Below are 17,811 nucleotides of genomic sequence, written 5' to 3'. Positions count from 1 at the left end.
GGTGCTTTGAGACTATGCAAATATCCTGTTCCTCATCAAATTTTCTATGTGTAAATGTATGTATGTATATGTATGTATTAGCTTGGACTTCCATAACAAAATACTATGGGCTGGATGACTTCAACAATGGGAATTTCTTTCTTTTTTCGCATTAGTTTATTTTTTTTAATTAAAACAAATTTTTTTTTTTGAGGAAGATTAGCCCTGAGCTAACTGCTGCCAATCCTCCTCTTTTTGCTGAGGAAGACTGGCCCTGAGCTAACATCCATGCCCATCTTCTTCCACTTTGTATGTGGGACGCCTACCACAGCATGGCTTTTTGCCAAGCAGTGCCATGTCCACACCCGGGATCCGTCCTGGCGAACCCCGGGCTGCCGAGAAGCGGAACATGCAAACTTAGCCAACTTAATCGCTGCGCCCCGGGCCAGCCCCAGGAATTTGTTTCTCACTGTTCTGGAGCTGGGAGATGCACGATCAGGGTGCTGGCTGATTTGACTCCCTAGTAAGGGCCCTCTTCCTGGCTTGTAAACCTCCGCCTGCTCACTGTCCTCACATGGCAGAGAGAGAGTGGGGCCAGTGAGGGAGAAAGCAAGCTCTTTGGTGTCTCTTCTTATAAGGACACTAATCCGAATAGGAGAGCCCCACCCTCACTCTCTCATCTGAGCATAATTATCTCCCGAAGGCCCTGTTTCCACATACTATCCCGATATGGGTTAGGTCTTCAGCACAGGAATTGTGGGGCACAGCTCTGTGCACAGCATTATGGATGTCACTGTGGGTTCCTGTGTTATTTGGGGATTTATCTGTTACTGTCAGTATTTATTTTTATGCTCAATTCTCATATTTGGCCAGTGGGAGCTCCTTTAACCTTCTGTGTCCTTTTGACATGTGCCCCTCATTCCTGCAGCACTTCCTTACTTTCTGACACAGCAAGTTATTCTGGGCTCATCTCTTACCTTCCCTGCAGCTTTCCTGGAACTTGCCACTTCTTCAAGGAGCCCTAATCCCTTTTATCAGAGAAACTTAAGATTTGTATGCTAGGTGCACTTGTTGCTCTTATGGTGTCGCTGTTTCCAGGCTCTCAGGGGACAGAGCTAGGGATTTTATGTGTACATGACATGTGTGTGCATACATACACGTATGTAATATATAGACATGTATATACATGTACATACGCATGTCATATGTTTATTTCTATAATGTACGTATTTCTAAGTCTATCTGTATATATTAAAAATCAACAGTTCAGGGGCTGGCCCCGTGGCCGAGTGGTTAAGTTCGCGCGCTCCGCAGCAGGCGGCCCAGTGTTTTGTTGGTTCGAATCCTGGGCGCGGACATGGCACTGCTCATCGGACCACGCTGAGGCAGCGTCCCACATGCCACAACTAGAAGAACCCACAACGAAGAATACACAACTATGTACCGGGGGGCTTTGGGGAGAAAAAGGAAAAAATAAAATCTTTAAAAAAAAAAAAAAATCAACAGTTCACACTATTTCCAATTCTAGTCCAGCATCTCAAAGGTCATTCTAATTTTCTCCCTTTTCATATATATGTGACTCCCTTGTCCAGCACTAAGAATATATTTATTAATTTGATCAATTCCCCTGAATGTAACTCGTCTTCTATCACCACAGTTGTGTCCCTGCTCCCCATGTTGACACACCCTGTACCTGGCTTGGGCTCTGATCTCCACCTGCTGAGCAGCTGCCCCTCCAGCCCCCACCCCTCGCAGGAGTGCCCCCTTCACTTCTCTTCCTCTTTGAGAACCCACACTAAGCTGCCCTCCCCAACTTGGTATAGATCGATTGTCAGCCATCTTGGGCTTCAACACCCCACTGTGGGGCTGGGCCACCACAACCCACCCCCAACACACACACACACAAACACACACTCACACACGCACACACGCACACTCTCACACAGCCCCCATGGACTTCTGCCTTCCTCACTCTCATCTAAAGGTCTTAGGACTAAATTGTGAGGGAAGAGGGGCAGGGAACTGGAAGGAGAGTGGTACAGCTCAGATTTTTAAGTGGAAATTTTGGTAGTTTCCGACTCTGATGAGTCTGTCCATGTGGCTAGGCAGTAGAGGAATCCATGTTTGAAAACTTGATTTCACCTGGGCATCTGTGCTTTGGTTCCCAGTCTGGAACATCTGCAGGATGATTGAGATGCTTTTCCATGTGGTTTTGGTACTATGGATGGATATATCTTCTTACTGTGAACAGAGATGTCAGCATGTGGGGACCACAGGTGAAGTTTCTTCTCCCTTTACAGATGCAGGAGGCAGGGGGCAGGCAGTCGAGAGAGCATTGTAGCTTTCTAGGTTTGAGTTCTGGCTTTGTCACTTAAAGATGTATGATATCTGCTATGTCACCGTTGTCACTGAGCCTTGTTTTCCTGCTGGTCTCCCAGGTTTGTAAGAAGAGTCACTTAAGATAATGTACATAAAGTGCTATGTAAAAAGTTGTAATCATAGTGACGTAGCAAACATCTATGGAGGCCATACCCTGTGCTGAGCACGTGCTGAGTGCCTTGTATTTGTTACACTGATACAAGAACCCTAAGAGGTAGCTTCATTTCCCCCCCGACAGATCAGGAAACAAAGGCTCTGAGAGATTTAGTAGCTTGTCTCAGGTCACTCAGCTAGTAAATGGTGCAGCTGGGTTTCAAATCCTAGGGTTTGACTCCAGCATCCATATTACTTTGTTAGTTTTTACTTTAAATATAATGCAGAAGCTGTCCTTCCAACTCAGGGGCAGCATGTGGATAAGTGTGCGGTACCCAGAAGTGTCTGGAGAAGCTCCCTCCTGGTGAGAGGGGATGTGGTCCTGACAGGTCGAGCTAAAGTATACTCTCCCATAGAAAGAGTGTTCTGAATGGTTAGGTGTTACTGGAATGGAACTTGAAGGGTTGTGTTAGAAAAGCAGTGTAGCACAGCAGTTAAGCAGGTCGGCTCTGGAATCAGGCAGCAGAGAGTTAAATCTTCACTCTGCCACCTGCTAGTTGTGTGACTACGGGGAAATTTCTTCATCTCACTAAGTCTTAACTTCCTCATCTGTGACAAGAGATAATAATAGTATACACCTCATTCGGTTTTTTTGAGTATTAAGTGAGTTACCACATATAAATCCCATGGGTCAGTGGTGGCACATAGTAAATTCTCAATAAATGTTATTATTTTATTTTATTATTGTTACTTCTTGTATATAATGGATTATATCTACTCTCATGGATTTACCTGCAAGTCCAAATGCTATTTATAAAATATTCCTGAGGAGAAAATATATTTAGAGTTAACAGCAGTCAACTTAGTATACCTTTGAACACAGTCAACTTAATAATTGAATACAATCAACTTGTAAATTGGAAACCATCAATATAGTATGCTTCCGTTATAAACATGGGAGAGGAGAAGCCCTCTGGTAGGTTCTGGTTGTCTGCCAGTAGTGAGGATTGCCGGAGACAAAATACTGCAAATATCACCTATAATTCATGTAATTCGTTTAACTGGATCACTCTTTAAGGCGTGGGTGCCGAGAGTCACCATCTGGAACAGCAGTTGTCGTGGCTAGCTAGTGGAAGAGATTAGACTGAACCTCGACTGACTAGCTTGCTCAGAAAATATTAAGTATATGAAAAGAATAAATTTTTTTTTGGGGGAAGGTCAGCCCTGAGCTAACATCTGCTGCCAATCCTCCTCTTTTTGCTGAGGAAGACTGGCCCTGAGCTAACATCTGTGCCCATCTTCCTCTACTTTATATGTGGGACGCCTACCACAGCATGGCTTGCCAAGCGGTGCCATGTCCGCACCCGGGATCCGAACTGGCGAACCCCAGGCTGCCAAAGCGGAACGTGCGCACTTAACCGCTGTGCCACCGGGCCGGACCCTGAAAAGAATACATTTTTTAAATTGACATTATTTGTAATTTTTGATTGTTTGGTTCAGGAATTTAGCATATTTTATCCTAAGTGCATCTAGGGATTGACAACAATGAAAGTTTAAGCATTTATATGATGTGGGAAAATGTCTAAGTGTCGACAGTTCCTACTTGAGAACTCGTTCAGCCCTTGTGTGAGGCTCCTGAAGCCCTTATGTGAAGCTGTGGCTATGCATGATGGCTCTTTCTGTCTCTGCGCAACAGGAGCCAGGGAAGCGTTCCCAGCTGTGGAGGATGACTGGAACGGGCATGCTGGCCCACGAGGGCTCTTCGGTGCCTCACAACCCCAATAAGCCCTCAGCAGCCCGCTCTGCCGAGGGGTCTGCCATCTTAGATATTGCTGGTCTTGCTGCGGTAACGGACAACAGGTAGTTTTCTAGGCAACTTTTCATTCAAGTTCATTGCTTTCAGATTCAGACTCAGAGGACATCTATACCCGAAAGGGAGAGTTCCATAAATGAAGTAAGAATCTGTATTTTTATATTCATATTTTTCTTCAATAACAGAAACCTGTCACATTCCTGAATATGAATATTTTGGGGCTTCATTTTATTTTTTTAAGTTATTATGGAAATGCCCATGCAGATGTTAAAAAAATTCAAACAATAAGGATACGTAATGAAACGTGAACGTCTCTCTGACCCAAAGTTTCACCCACCTTCCTCCCTAGAAGTGAACAGTTTCTTATTTTTAATCTTTCTAAGAATTGTGTTAAATCTTTTCAAAGCAGAAATAAATTATTAAGAGAATAATCAAATCTGCTTTTATGACTAACTCCTTGGGTTCAGATGAACCCTTTATCTGTGAATAAATTATTTACCTGTGCCTTAGTTTCTCCATAAAAATCAGTGTATTTGTTTTCAGTTAATACCTTATTTACTTCTAGAATGACTTTAGATGACTTACAGGTTAAAGCCCAATGTAAAATAAAAGAATTTGGAAATAAAACAGCAAAAGAACTATTGAAAAGATTTTAAAATATGTTTAGCAGAAAGCCCTTCTCATACTGCCTCATAACTTGTCATTGTGAGGATGTAAGAACCCATATTATTATATTGTATTATGAATCTTTAAAGTCTTAATAGCACTCTATGTCCCTTTTTTGTTATTTCCATTTTGTTTTATTCTTCTTTATTCGTTGAGATACTTGCTGCCGTAGGATTCAAGCTTACTGCCCAGTAGACTTTAAGGGCAGAGGATGTTGGAAGGAAGAGGAGCAAAACCATGATTCTGATGTTGTCTTCAGGCTGGAAATATTTGCCTCAGAGGACTCACTGCATTTCCCTTTCCAGATATGAGCCACTGATGCTGAGAAAGCCTGATCGCAGGCGAAGCACCACTCAGACGTGGAATTTTCGAGAAGGAAAACTGACATGTGGGTTACATGGACTGGTGGTCCAGGTCAGTCGTTTTTGACATCCCCAGGTACAGCAAGCAGTAGTTAAACCTTCTTTGAAGCAAAGTCTTGATTAGGATATACGTGATGCGTTGTTAAATGGGAAAAAATAATTATGGAGCAAATATCTATTATATCATTCCACTTTAGTTAAAGGAAAGTCAAGAAACTTTTATTGTGCATTTGTGTGTATTTACCTGGGAAGTGTTCTTGAAGGTGATATATAACAAACACATTGTGAACCCAGAGGTTCCATCCTCTTTGAGTGATAGAATTCTTTTTTGTTGGCTGGTGTTGATTTTTTCATTTGATGACAAACTACCTATGTAATTTTCAAAAAAAAGAAAGAAAAATGTTAGCTAAAAGCGTACCACTAAGTTAGATGGATGAGTTTTAGGCCTATAAAGTTAATGTAATAGCTAGGAGTCTTTTGTGAAGTGTCCTGTGAGATGGTGAGTAATCATCATGGGCTCGACATGCTCTTGATTTTGTTTATTTCTGCATTCTTAGTGGTGCCCAAATAAGCATTTAATCACTGTAGCAAATGTCAGAATGAAGATTACTGGTCACTTTCCTCTGTTGTCTACTCAGCCAGTCTACCCCGTAATAAGCAAATACATATTTGGAAAATTACCAAGAGTTTGGATTTTCTGCTCTTCTGGTTTCAGGCCAGGAATGAGACCATGGATCTGAGATGAGTGGCTAGGAAGTTGTCTCAGAGGTTTGGGTGTATAGCAGAACAACACAGGTGATTGTCTGTGCATTTCTGCCTCAGCCTGAGGTTTTACCCAGAAGGTAAAACATTAGAACATCAGGCCCTGGCTAGAGAATTCTTCCTGTGTCTGGCCTGGTGGGAACCAGTCTGTCCTTCAGTGATGGGAGATTGTTCGCCAGGGCAATGTACAAAACTCTAAGGAGCCTCTGACTGCTATTTGCTGAGATTTATTTTCTTTATCTCTGTTGCCCTGAGCTTTTTTCATCAAAGACAAGCTGCTTACTTATGTGAAGCACACATCTGGAATGGATTTGCGATTTTCAATTAGCAATACAATTCAGACTTCTACAGGCAAAAGAAGGCTTGTAGTAATTGGTGGGTTCTGTGTCTGACCCTAGCTTTACTTCTGGTTTGTTTCTAAAGCCCATGTAATTCCGATTCTCTTGGAGCATTTTCCCCTTTGTGGTGTTTGTTGTTCCCTGAATCTATTTAGTCATTTCTCTGCTTGTGAATGACCCCATAATAACAGTAGTGTTCAGCAGAGTAGAATGTGTTTTCGTTAGGGAAATAAGCTTGCTTTAATCTTATTATTCCGAATAAAGTAATTGAAAGCATTAAAACATTTTCCGACACTGCCCTTATAAGGTTGTGTGTGCACTTTCTTTCTAAACTTACAACAGTCATAAAAAGCTTTCTCCGTGTTGAAACCTGCCCTATAAACCCAGCTCAGAGTTTCCTTTTCATTACTCATCACTAAGTATTTAAAGATGAGCAAAGGAGACCTCGACGCTCTAGCCGTTGTTCTCTCTAGCCCTGTAGTTGCGCTCTCACAAGCGTCATCCTGTAGACTCCAGTTTACTTGGGGCACATAGCAGGAAGGTGCTTTTCTCCAAAGGCCTGAAGAACTAGGCTTAAGCTGACATTCCTAGCTCCCTATTTCGTTTTCCAAGAGACTCTGTCTTTTGCATATTTGAGTTGATTGCCCAGCCATAGGCCTGTTTAGGGAGGTTCTCAACTCTAGAATTTTCTTCTTATTGGAAGGCTGAGTGGTAGTAATAATTACCTTATTTTCAGATTGTTTCAGATTTTTAAGCAAACTTTAATGAGAATACTGAGACAAACAGGACTTTGGGTACTTTTCTTTAAAGCTTATTTTATTAGCTAGAAGTTACTACTAAACCACTATATTCTATTCATGGAATCATCTTACTCATGATTCCCTAAATTCATATAGCATAATTTCCATCTTCCCCAAGTAAGCCTACTGTTTTTCATCATCTCTAAAGGTGAAAAAATAGTAAATGCTCTGCTGTGCATTGACCATGACCCTTCAGAAGAGAATTTAAATTTGGTGACTTGTTTCAAATGACATGTTAGATTGTCAAAGTCAGTGCATTTGCTTTTGCCTTTTCTTACACGTCTTTACTCTGTCCTTCAGGCCAAAGGAGGGCTTTCTGGTCTGTTTGATGGAGCTGAAGTTGTTCTTGGTCCCGACACTTCCATGGAGCTTTTGGGGCCAGTTCCACCCGAACAACAATTTATTAACCAAAAAATGAGGCCTGGTTCTGGAATGTTATCCATCCGAGTCATCCCAGATGGACCAACTAGAGCACTCCAGGTGATAATTTATAGAAGAACTGACGTGACTCTCAGTGTAGCCCCGCCTCCTGCAGTGGTCAGTCATTCAACAAATATTTATTGAAATAATTGTGCTGGACATTAGGATATGGTGTCCTCACTCATAGAACGAGGGATAAGACCCACCTCGCAAAGTCATTATAAGAATTAAAGTGTGAGTAAAATATAAGATGATATAAAAAATAAAATATTAGAATTAAAGAATATAACACCCAGAGTAGTACATATTATTGTTATCAATGTTGTCATTATATTAATGTATTAATTTAAATAATTGACATATTAATAACATTCACACCAAAAAGATACATGAGGTCCCTAATCAGACAATTAAAATGTTGTGTTATAAAAGTGGGATAGACTCTGTTATGGGGAGTATACAGAAAGGATTGGTATTCTTGGATTTGGAGACTGGAGGGGCTTCCTAAGAGAAGTAATGTTTAAAGAGATCTCAAGGTTAACCGAAAGGAGTTAGCCAATTAGAGAGGGAAGGGCAGAGGCACTGCGCGCTCATCATGGGAGTGCTCACTTACTAGTTATTTACTGAGCACCATTGGAGCCAGGCATCGTTCCACGTACTGAGCATATACCAGTGAACAAACAGATAAAATTGCCTGCCTCCTTGGAGCTTACGTTCTAGTGGGGTAGACAAACAAGAAGCAATAATTTACATAAATAAATTGTATGGTATTTGGGAAGTTGATAAGTGAAGGCCGGAGATAAAAGAGAATGACCCACTGACACATAGAATGTGTTAAGAAATAAGAGTGGAGACAGAAGCAGGGGCCAGATCATTAAAAGCCTGATACTTGCTGAAATTTTGTGGTTTTTGTACAGCAACAAGTAGTCAGGAAATGACATGATCAGAAATTTATTTTAGATCGCTCGCTCTGGCTGCAACGTGGGGAACTGAAGTGAAAGGAGACTGGAGATACAGGAAGGCCCTTTAGGACGCTCCTGCAGTCATCTAGATGAGGTCATGGTGGCCTGGTTTAGAGTAAACGGCCCTGGGCGGGCTGGACGGGTTTGGAGAGAAATGAACAGAAATGAAAGCTCATTTAGAGGCAGAGTCTGGTCCGATTGAGTGATCGATTGAATGGGGGGATGAGAGAGAGAAAGGAGTCAAGAATGGCCTTCAAGATTCTGATTTGGGCAGCTCGGAGTACGATAATCCACATCATTAAGAGACGAACACAGAGCAGACTTCTGGGGGAAATTAATTAAGTTTTGGACTTGTTAAGTGTATGATGTCTACATGAAGATGTCTAGAAGTCAGTGTAAATATTGGTCTGAAGCTCAGGAGAGATCTGTGCTGGAGATAAGGATCTGTCAGGTCGTAGTGTAATTAGAGAGCTAAGGACAAAGGAAAGATGTTGGTATGCAGCAGTGACCTCTGAGATAGTATGCCATAATCCACGATGCCTCTTTAAAAGTATCCTTCTTGTGAGGCAGAAGTTGGACGCAGTGATCCTGAGGTCTGTGTATTTTGACTTGAGTGTAATTCTAGGTCACCTGTCGATGCCGCACCCCATAGTGTGAGGTTCTCAGGGTCTGCAGCTTCGCGTTTGCTGTCCAGACTTAAAACCAAGTTTGCCTCGGGGTCACATAAATCTCCCCTTAGCACTGGTTTGGAAACCACTAACTTCCATAGGATTCCTGGGCACAGAGTGACTTTTGACCTACACCATTGTTATGGAATGAGTTTCACTATGGAAGTGTGAGCCCTAGTAAGTACAGTGTTTCATTTGACTTCAGGTAACAGATTTCTCCCAATGGAAAAGTGACCGTTCATCATATGAAGTGGATGAACTTCCTGTTACTGAACAAGAGCTGCAGAAATTAAAGAATCCAGATACAGAGCAGGAATTGGAGGTAAGTTTTAAATATCTTAAGTTCATTTCTTTGATTGTCAATTTCTTTAGAATTTTGCTGTGTGATTTTCTCAGGTTAGACCTCTTTTCTTTCTGCTCTGTATGAATTCTAAATATAGGTATTGCTTCACAGTGTTTACTGTTTTCACAGCATGAATGTGTGAATGTTATAGAAATGATGGCTCAAGTGGAATCAGAATGTAACAAATGTTGTAAAGTAAGATGACAATAAAGAAAGCTAAAGTATTTGAATTTAAAGAGGACTTAAGGTCAAGAATAAGCAAGCTAGATTTTTTTTTGGGCCCAGTTGACTGTGATATCTTCCTTCCCCTCTCCCTGTTTGGGCATTGGGAAGAAAGTGAAAAGTTTAAAAAGGAAGATGAGATGAATATGAAAAACATACTTATTTGATGTTTATTCAGTGATTTAAAAAACATCAAATTTCTGTATATAAAGCACTGTGTTGGATGTATGGAAGTTCAGTGAATAACCTATTAAGAACTTGCATCCCAAATAGGGAGAAAGATTCTCAAACAGTTACATTCCTGTAAGGAAATGCAGAATGTCATCAGTGTTCTGGTGGAGGTGTCATCATAGCACCCTGGAGTTCTGGTTGGGGTGGTGAGTGGGCCCGGAGAGAAGGGCTTCTAGTGAGACAGGCTTTTGAGCCATCCAGGTGGGTAATACAACTCTCCTCCGAGGTTTTCACCTGCCCAGAGACACAGAGTGGCGGGATTTAAAGCTGTTTACTTCCTTGCACTCTCCTGGCTACCTTGAGCTCTGTTTTAACCTGTCAGCCTGCCATATTTTGGTTTCCTTTCAGGTGCTTGTGAAGTTAGAAGGTGGAATTGGGTTGTCCTTAATTAATAAAGTCCCAGAAGAACTGGTCTTTGCAAGTCTCACAGGAATCAATGTGCACTATACACAGCTGGCAACCAGTCATATGCTTGAACTCAGCATACAGGATGTACAGGTAAGGGGGGGTGTTCAGAACTCATTAATCTCCTTGACTTCTTGCTGAACATCCAGTCAGATCCAGTGTTTGGTGTTCTAAAAACTTTAATACTTTGGCAGAAATATCATGTGGTCTTCAAAAAATCATTCTGTGAAAATAATTATTTCTACCTACATTTGTCTCACTAATTTTTCTATAGTAGAATTCTGAATATAGTAGCTAGTCCATCAGTAATTTAGATAACTTAGTCAAGGTGGCATGGAGGAAGGGGACCCGTGGTTCCCCATCTTGCCAACAGAAGAAACAATAGGAAATCATCTAACCATCATTTAGAGGAATTGAAATTTATCATGTGGAGAAGAAATAAGGGAACTGGACCAGTAACAGGGACCAGATTTACTCTCCTACGTGAAAAACCCCAAAATTCAGATGAAATGAGATAATAGTGTCAAGCCACGGGACATCGGACAGTGAAGGACAGTGACCCCCAAGAGGTGGGAAACAAAAGAGGTGAGCCCTGCAATTGCCCCAGCTTACTACCTTGAGCAACTTTCCAGGCCATGCTACTGGGCGGGGAAACTGAGACAGAGCCGAGAACTGAGAGTCACGGAGACCAAGGCATCTAGGGTTCCTAGGACTCTCTACCTGGGAGGAGAGAGCTGCACAGGAAGAAAATCAGGAGATCCCCAGAGAGGCCCAGTGAGTATTTAACAGAGGATGGATCAGTGATGTGTGTGAGGAAACTACCATCCAAACCATCTGAAAGGGCCAGAGGGACAGAGCCTACTGCTTACCCACCACTGGGAATGGTGCTTGATCCCCCCAGGCAGACTGGAAAAACCAACAATGTATGAGACACTGGGAAGAGTCCTCCAGAAAGTCTTGCCTCCATGTGAGGTATAATTAGCCCGAGGCTGAGCACTGCTCCAGACCTACCTAACAGATCATGAAAGGAAGTTCTGGAAGGACCAGTCTGTTTCCAAGTGAGTCAGCTCTATCCCTGAGCAAAGCTCAGCATTTAATGGAATACAAAATATGGAGCACCTGACAACGTGCTAGATACAAAATACAAAATATCAACACCTGACAATGTGCATGCAAAATACAAAATATCAACACCTGACAACGTGCTAGATGCTTGGCAACCTATCAGAAATTACCAGGTGTGCAAAGGGGCAGGAAAACACAACATATAATGAGGAGGGCAATCAGTCAAAACTGACCCAGAGCTAACACAGGTGTGAGAATTTTCACAGACACACATTTCAGCTGTTGTTATAGCTGTATTCTACACATTTCAAAAGTTAAGTAGAGACGTGGAAGATATAAAAAACTCAAATCAGACTTCTGGAGATTAAAATGAAATGAAAAATACAATGGATGGGATTAACAACGGATGACACAGTGCAGAAAAAAAGATTAATGAGCTTGAAGACATAGGAGTAGAAACTGTCCAAACTGAAATACATGGAGAAAAAATAATCCAGAAAAAAGAAGAGCTGGCTCAGTGGCTTAGTGGTTAAATTCACATGCTCTGCTTTGGTGGGCCGGGATTCACAGGTTTGGATCCCAGGTGTGGACCTACACACTGCTCAGCAAGCCATGCTGTGGAGGTGACCCACACACAAAATAGAGGAAGACTGGCACAGATGTTAACTCAGCAACAGTCTTCATTAAGCACACAAAGAAGACAATATCAATGACCTATGGGACAGTTTCAAGCAACCTAATATATGAATAGTTGGAGTCCCCAAAGGAGAGGACAATGAGGACAGAAGAAATATTTGAAGAAATTTTAGCATGTGCACGCATGTACACACACAGACACACACACACACTCAGTGGAAGGAAACTACACCAAGGCACATCATAATCAAATTATTGAAAAGTAGTAATAAAGCAGCCAGAATAGAAAAGACATGTTACGTGCAAGGAACAAAGGTGAGAATGACAGCCAATTTCTCACTGGGAACAATGCAAGTAAGAAGACAGTAAGCAGCATCTTTAAAGTACCAAAGGGAAGAAACCCACTTCAACCTAGAATTCCATGCCTAGCACATACATATTTCAAAAACAAGGGAAAATAAAGATGTTTGTAGACACATAAGAGCTAAAAAAGTTTATCATCAGCAGATCTGTATGAAAAAAATTGTTAGGACAGAAGGAAATGGTACCAGAGGAAATCTGGATCTACAAAAAGGAACGAAGAGCACCTGAAATGGTGACTACTTGGGTAAATACAGTCGTGCAATGCTTAACTATGGGAATGTGTTCTGAGAAATGTGTCATTAGGCAATTTCATCATTGTGTGAACATCACAGAGTGTACTTACACAAACCTAGATGATATAGCCTGCTACACACCTGGGCTACATGGTACTAATCTTAAGGGCCCACCATTGTATATGTGGTCTGTTGTTGACTGAAACGTTGTTATGCAGTGCATGACTGTATATAACATTATTTTCTTATATTATATTATTAGATTTCTTTAAGAGATAACTGTTTAGACAAAAATAATAACATTGTGTTTTGGGGTCTATAACATGTCAGAGTAAAATGCATGACAACAATAGCATAAAGTCTGGAAGGGGAGAACTGGCAGTATATTACTGTAATTTTCTTATACATGAAATAGTATGATGTCATTTGAATGTAGACTAAGTTAAAGATGAATACTATAAACCCTAAAGCAACCACCAAAGTGACAAAAAAAAGAGTTATGACTGATAATCCAACAAAGATAAAATAGAATCATGAAAAATACTTGATTGAGCCAGCCTTGGTGGCCCAGTGGTTAAGTTTGGCATGCTCTGCTTCAGCAACCCGGGTTCAGTTCCCAGGCGTGGACCTATACCACTCGTCTATCAGTGGCCATGCTGTGGCGGCAGCTCACATACAAAATAGAGGAAGATTGGTAACAGATGTCAGTTCAGGGTGAATCTTCCTCAGGAAAAAAAAGACCAGAAAAACTTGATTAATCCAAGAGGAAGCAGAAAAAGAGGAAAATGTGGAAAAGAACAGATGAGACAAATAGAAAACAAATAGCAAGATAGAATCATTCAAACCTAACTATATCAATTAAGTAAATGTAAATGCTATACATACCTCCAGTTAAAAGGCAGAGATTATCAGTTTAGATAAAAAAGCAAGACCCAATTATGTGCTGCCTACAAGAAACACACATTAAATATGAAGACACAGCTAGGTTAAAAGGAAAAAAGTAGGGAAAGATACACTGTGCTAACACTAGTCGTAAGAAAGTGGGAGTGGTTGGATTAATATCAAACGGAATAGATTACAGAGCAAAGCATATAAGCAGGGATAAGGAAGATAATTTCCTAGTGATAAAATTTAAGTAATCAAGAGAATATAACAATCCTGAATGTTTGTACAGCTAATCATAGAGCTTCAAAATTTATGAAGCAAAAACTGATAGCCTTGGAAGAAGAAATAGACAAATGCACAATTAGAATAGAAGATTTTAATACCACTCTCTGAATAATTGGTAAAAACCAATAACCAGCAAATCAGCTAAGATAGACTAGACTTGAACAGCACTGTCCACCAGCTAGACCTCGTTGACATGTATAGAGCACTCCCCCTAGCAACAGCAGCAAACACACTCTCCTCAAGGACACATGAAACACTTCCAAGACAGACCACATTCTGGACCATAGGATAGTTCTCAACGAGTGCAAAAGGGTTCAGGTCACACCAGTATGTCCTCTGACCACAATGGAATTAAAGTAGAAATAACAGAAAGACGGTTGGGAAAATACCCCAAATATCTGAAAACTAAATAATGCACTTCTAAATAACACAGATCAAAGAAGATATCAAAACAGAAATTAAAGTATTTTGAGCTGAAAGAAGATGAAAACACAACATATCAGAATTTGTGGAATGCCACTAAAAGTGTACTGGTGGGAAATTTGTAGCACTAAATATTTTTCATTAGAAAAGGAGAAAGTTCTCAAAACAGTGAACTCAGGTATCATCTTTAAAAACTCAAAAAAAAAAACAGATTAAACCCAAAATAACTGAAACAAAGGAAATAATAAAGAAATCAGTGAGGGGCCGGCCCGGTGGTGCAGCGGTTAAGTGCGCACGTTCTGCTTCTTGGCGGCCCGGGGTTTGCCAGTTTGGATCCCGGGTCTGGACATGGCACTGCTTGGCAAGCCATGCTGTGGTAGGCGTCCCACGTATAAAGTAGAGGAAGGTGGGCATGGATGAGAGCTCAGGGCCAGTCTTCCTCAGCAAAAAAGAGGAGGATTGGCAGTAGTTAGCTCAGGGCTAATCTTCCTCAAAAAAAAGAAGAAATCAATGAAATAGAAACCAGCAACTACAGTAGAGAAATCAAAAGCTGGTTCTTTGAGAAGAGTGAAAAATTAATAAACCTGTAATGAGTCTGATCAGGAGAAAAAAAGAGAAGACACAAATTACCAATATCAGGAGAGGGAGAGGTGCCAGACAAGCCAAGAAACGACACTTCTCTGGGAGGGGCCTCTGGGGACCCACGCACTCGCGCAGGCCCCTCCCCTGGCTGCCAGCTGCTGTGTCTTCACCAGGTTGGAGGGCTGTTGGTTTTTGAGGCTGCTGTGGAGCTGGGGAGCGGGAGTGGGAGTAGGAACAGAGGAAATGGCACAGAGCTCACTGTCCTTGCTGAACTTCAGCTAATTTTCTCAAGTAAATCATCCCTGGATTGTGGCAAGCCTTTGATGAACTTTCTGAGTTCTGGAAAAGTTAATTTTGACAATTTTTGCTGGAGTTGTGTTGTCGTGCTGTCGGGACAACTCCTCCATCTCTTTGTAACATCATACTTGGAACCTTCTCCTTTCCAACCTCCACCAAGATTGAAATGTCCGGAAAACCAGTTTCTGTAAACATTTCCAAAAGAAGGAGCCAGACTAGACTGTGGTCTCTCCCGTGATGGACAGCCGCGTTCCTCCTGGGAGGGTGCAGTGTGTTCCCCTGACAGGGGCTCCACTCACCTCATGGACTTCCATCCATGCCAAAACCCCTTTTCAGAAGAATTTTTTCTTTTCTCATGTATCATAAATAGCAGAGTTAATCACATCCCATTTCTTTGAGGACAGATAGAAAGTTAATATCTCGTACCTATATTTCTTTGTCTATCTTTTTTTAACCTTACAGAGAAGATCCAATGAATTTGCTATTCATTGATTTCATTAACTTTTTACTTTAATTAAAAAAAATTTTCATTATAATACCTCTTGATTTAATATGTGCTATAAATCTTAGAAAATAGATTTGAGAGTTTACCATGATTACAGTGCTATGAGAAAGAATGTTAAAAAAAAATAAAATATAGTCCTATCCTTAAGGAGCATATAATCTAATTGGGAGAATAAAACTAGAATTAGTAATTCTCAGTCAGTTCACCTTGTGTCAAATGTGTTTGGGGAAAGAACAAAGGAGAGGTCAGAGTAAGGTGAGACCTTATTTTCATTTCATCTATTGGATGTGACAGGTGATTCATTCACTCAGTAAATTCTTACTGAGCATCAGCTGTGTGCCCAGCATGGCCCTGGGCTCTGGAGAGCCAACCATGACGCAAAAGATGAGGTTTCTGCTCTCTTTGAGCTAACAGCCTAGGGAAGAAGTCAGCCCGTAAGTGAGCACACGAGCATATAAATAATTACAACCTGTGATAATTGCTATGAAAGAATAAAGAGGGATGGTGCTGCTTTGGATAAAGTGGCCTGGGAAGATCTTCCTGAGGAAGTGAGAGTGAGCTGAGCTGAACGTGGAGGAGGAGAATGAGCAAACCATAGAGAAGGGTGCTAGGGGAAGAATCGCTCCCAGAGAGTTCAGGGGCTCTGGGAGAGGGGAGGATTGCCCACACTGAGAAGAATTGAGGGGCTCCCGTGTGGATCATAGTGAGCCTGGAGGAGAGTGGTATGTGGTGAAGCTGGAGAAGCAGTCAGTATCCAGATGGTCCAGGCCTTGGGGGCTGTAATGAGAAGTTTGGTTTTATCCTAAGAGAAGGGGAAGCTACTGAAGGATGTAAAGGAAGGAGGGACATGACCTGATTCCTTTTTTTGTTTTTGGGGGAGTTTTTTGGTGAGGAAGATTGGCCCCAAGCCAACATCTGTGCCAATGCCCATCCTCCTCTACTCTGTTTATGGGATGCTGCCACAGCGTGGCTTGATGACTGGTGTTCAGGTCCGTGCCCGGGATCCTGACCCACGAAGCCTGGGCTGCTGAGCGGAGTGCACAAACTTAACCACTCTGCCACCAGGCCGGCCCCTGATTTGTATTTTTGAAAGATTACTTTGGCTGCTGTATAGAGAGTACATTGTTGGGAGGCAAGAATGGAAGTAGGAAAAAGTGCTCCAGGTCTCTCACCCTTATCCCTGCACTTTGAGGGCCCGCAGAAGGAGAGTCAGAAGTGATTATGCAAAATGGCTCTGTGGAAACCCGTGTGATGTACTGGAAAGGTCAGAGGGTTTGGTGCCAGAAACACTTGTATTTGAATCCCAACTCTTCCACTTACTAGCTCTGTGAATGTGGACAAGCGGTTTGGCCTCTCTAAGCTTCTGTTTACTTGTTTGTAAAATGGGGAGGAATAATCCTTAGTCTTCGGGCTGTCGTAAGGGATATGTTAGGTGATGTGGAGAAAGCACACTTAGGGGTTCCCAGCGTGTTCTCTCCTCCTTTCTCTTCCTAGCAAGGACCTTGGGTATAAAACAGAAAGTGGAGATGGGGCTTCCTGTGGGGAGCCTCCTGGCTTTCATAGACGTCTCTGAGTGTGGACAGTGTGTTCTCAGTTGTGGTGCAGATCGGGGCTGGGTCAGCATTTCCTAATGCTACTGAGGTCATCCTTTCAGTCCTAGAAGGGAGTTGACTTTACGATAGGCAACTATGCCTATTTGGTAGCCATTTGCTACTGATTTTCTAGTTTTAATTTTCTTACGTCAAGGAATTTAGAGTGAGAGAAGCATCGATAACGTAGGGGTTAAGAGCGTTAGCTTTAGGGTCAGACAGACCTGGATTCAAGTTTTACTTCCGTCGTGACTAGCTGTATGATCTTACGCAAGGGCCGCCCTCCCCAGCTCCTTCATCTGTGTCATAAGGACAGTGATATTCCTCAGGAGGCTGTGGTAAGGATCGCAGTGGAGCCCTTAGTTTACTAACTCCGACATGGTAGGTGTCACGTGACTCCAGGTGATGCATATGAGGTGAGTAGTGTGGTGCTTGGCACACAGCACTCACCAAATAAAGTCCAGCTTCTGTTATTACTGCTGCTATTGTCATTGGTCTCTAGTGA

The 17,811-nt window shown here is 42.0% G+C and overlaps 1 protein-coding gene across 9 annotated transcripts in view; it reads left to right on the top strand.

The window, feature by feature from the left end:
* The window catches only part of VPS13D (vacuolar protein sorting 13 homolog D), a 253,122-nt gene that overhangs the window by 126,403 nt on the left and 108,908 nt on the right, over positions 1-17,811 (top strand). For all 9 annotated transcript variants that reach the window (XR_006888444.1, XR_006888443.1, XR_006888445.1 and 6 more), the window contains 5 exons: positions 4,148-4,311; positions 5,236-5,344; positions 7,493-7,672; positions 9,448-9,564; positions 10,387-10,536. Coding sequence is in view for 6 of the 9 variants with exons in the window: in XM_046660125.1 (XP_046516081.1) it covers positions 4,148-4,311; positions 5,236-5,344; positions 7,493-7,672; positions 9,448-9,564; positions 10,387-10,536 (720 nt within the window). In the remaining 3 variants the exon portion in view is untranslated. The remainder of the gene's footprint in view (positions 1-4,147; positions 4,312-5,235; positions 5,345-7,492; positions 7,673-9,447; positions 9,565-10,386; positions 10,537-17,811) is intronic.

Source organism: Equus quagga, chromosome 5 (genome assembly GCF_021613505.1).
Source record: "Equus quagga isolate Etosha38 chromosome 5, UCLA_HA_Equagga_1.0, whole genome shotgun sequence".
In the NCBI taxonomy this organism is placed as follows: Eukaryota; Metazoa; Chordata; class Mammalia; order Perissodactyla; family Equidae; genus Equus; species Equus quagga.
Note: the sequence above shows the minus strand (reverse complement) of the source record. Positions and strands in the feature narration are given on the sequence as shown.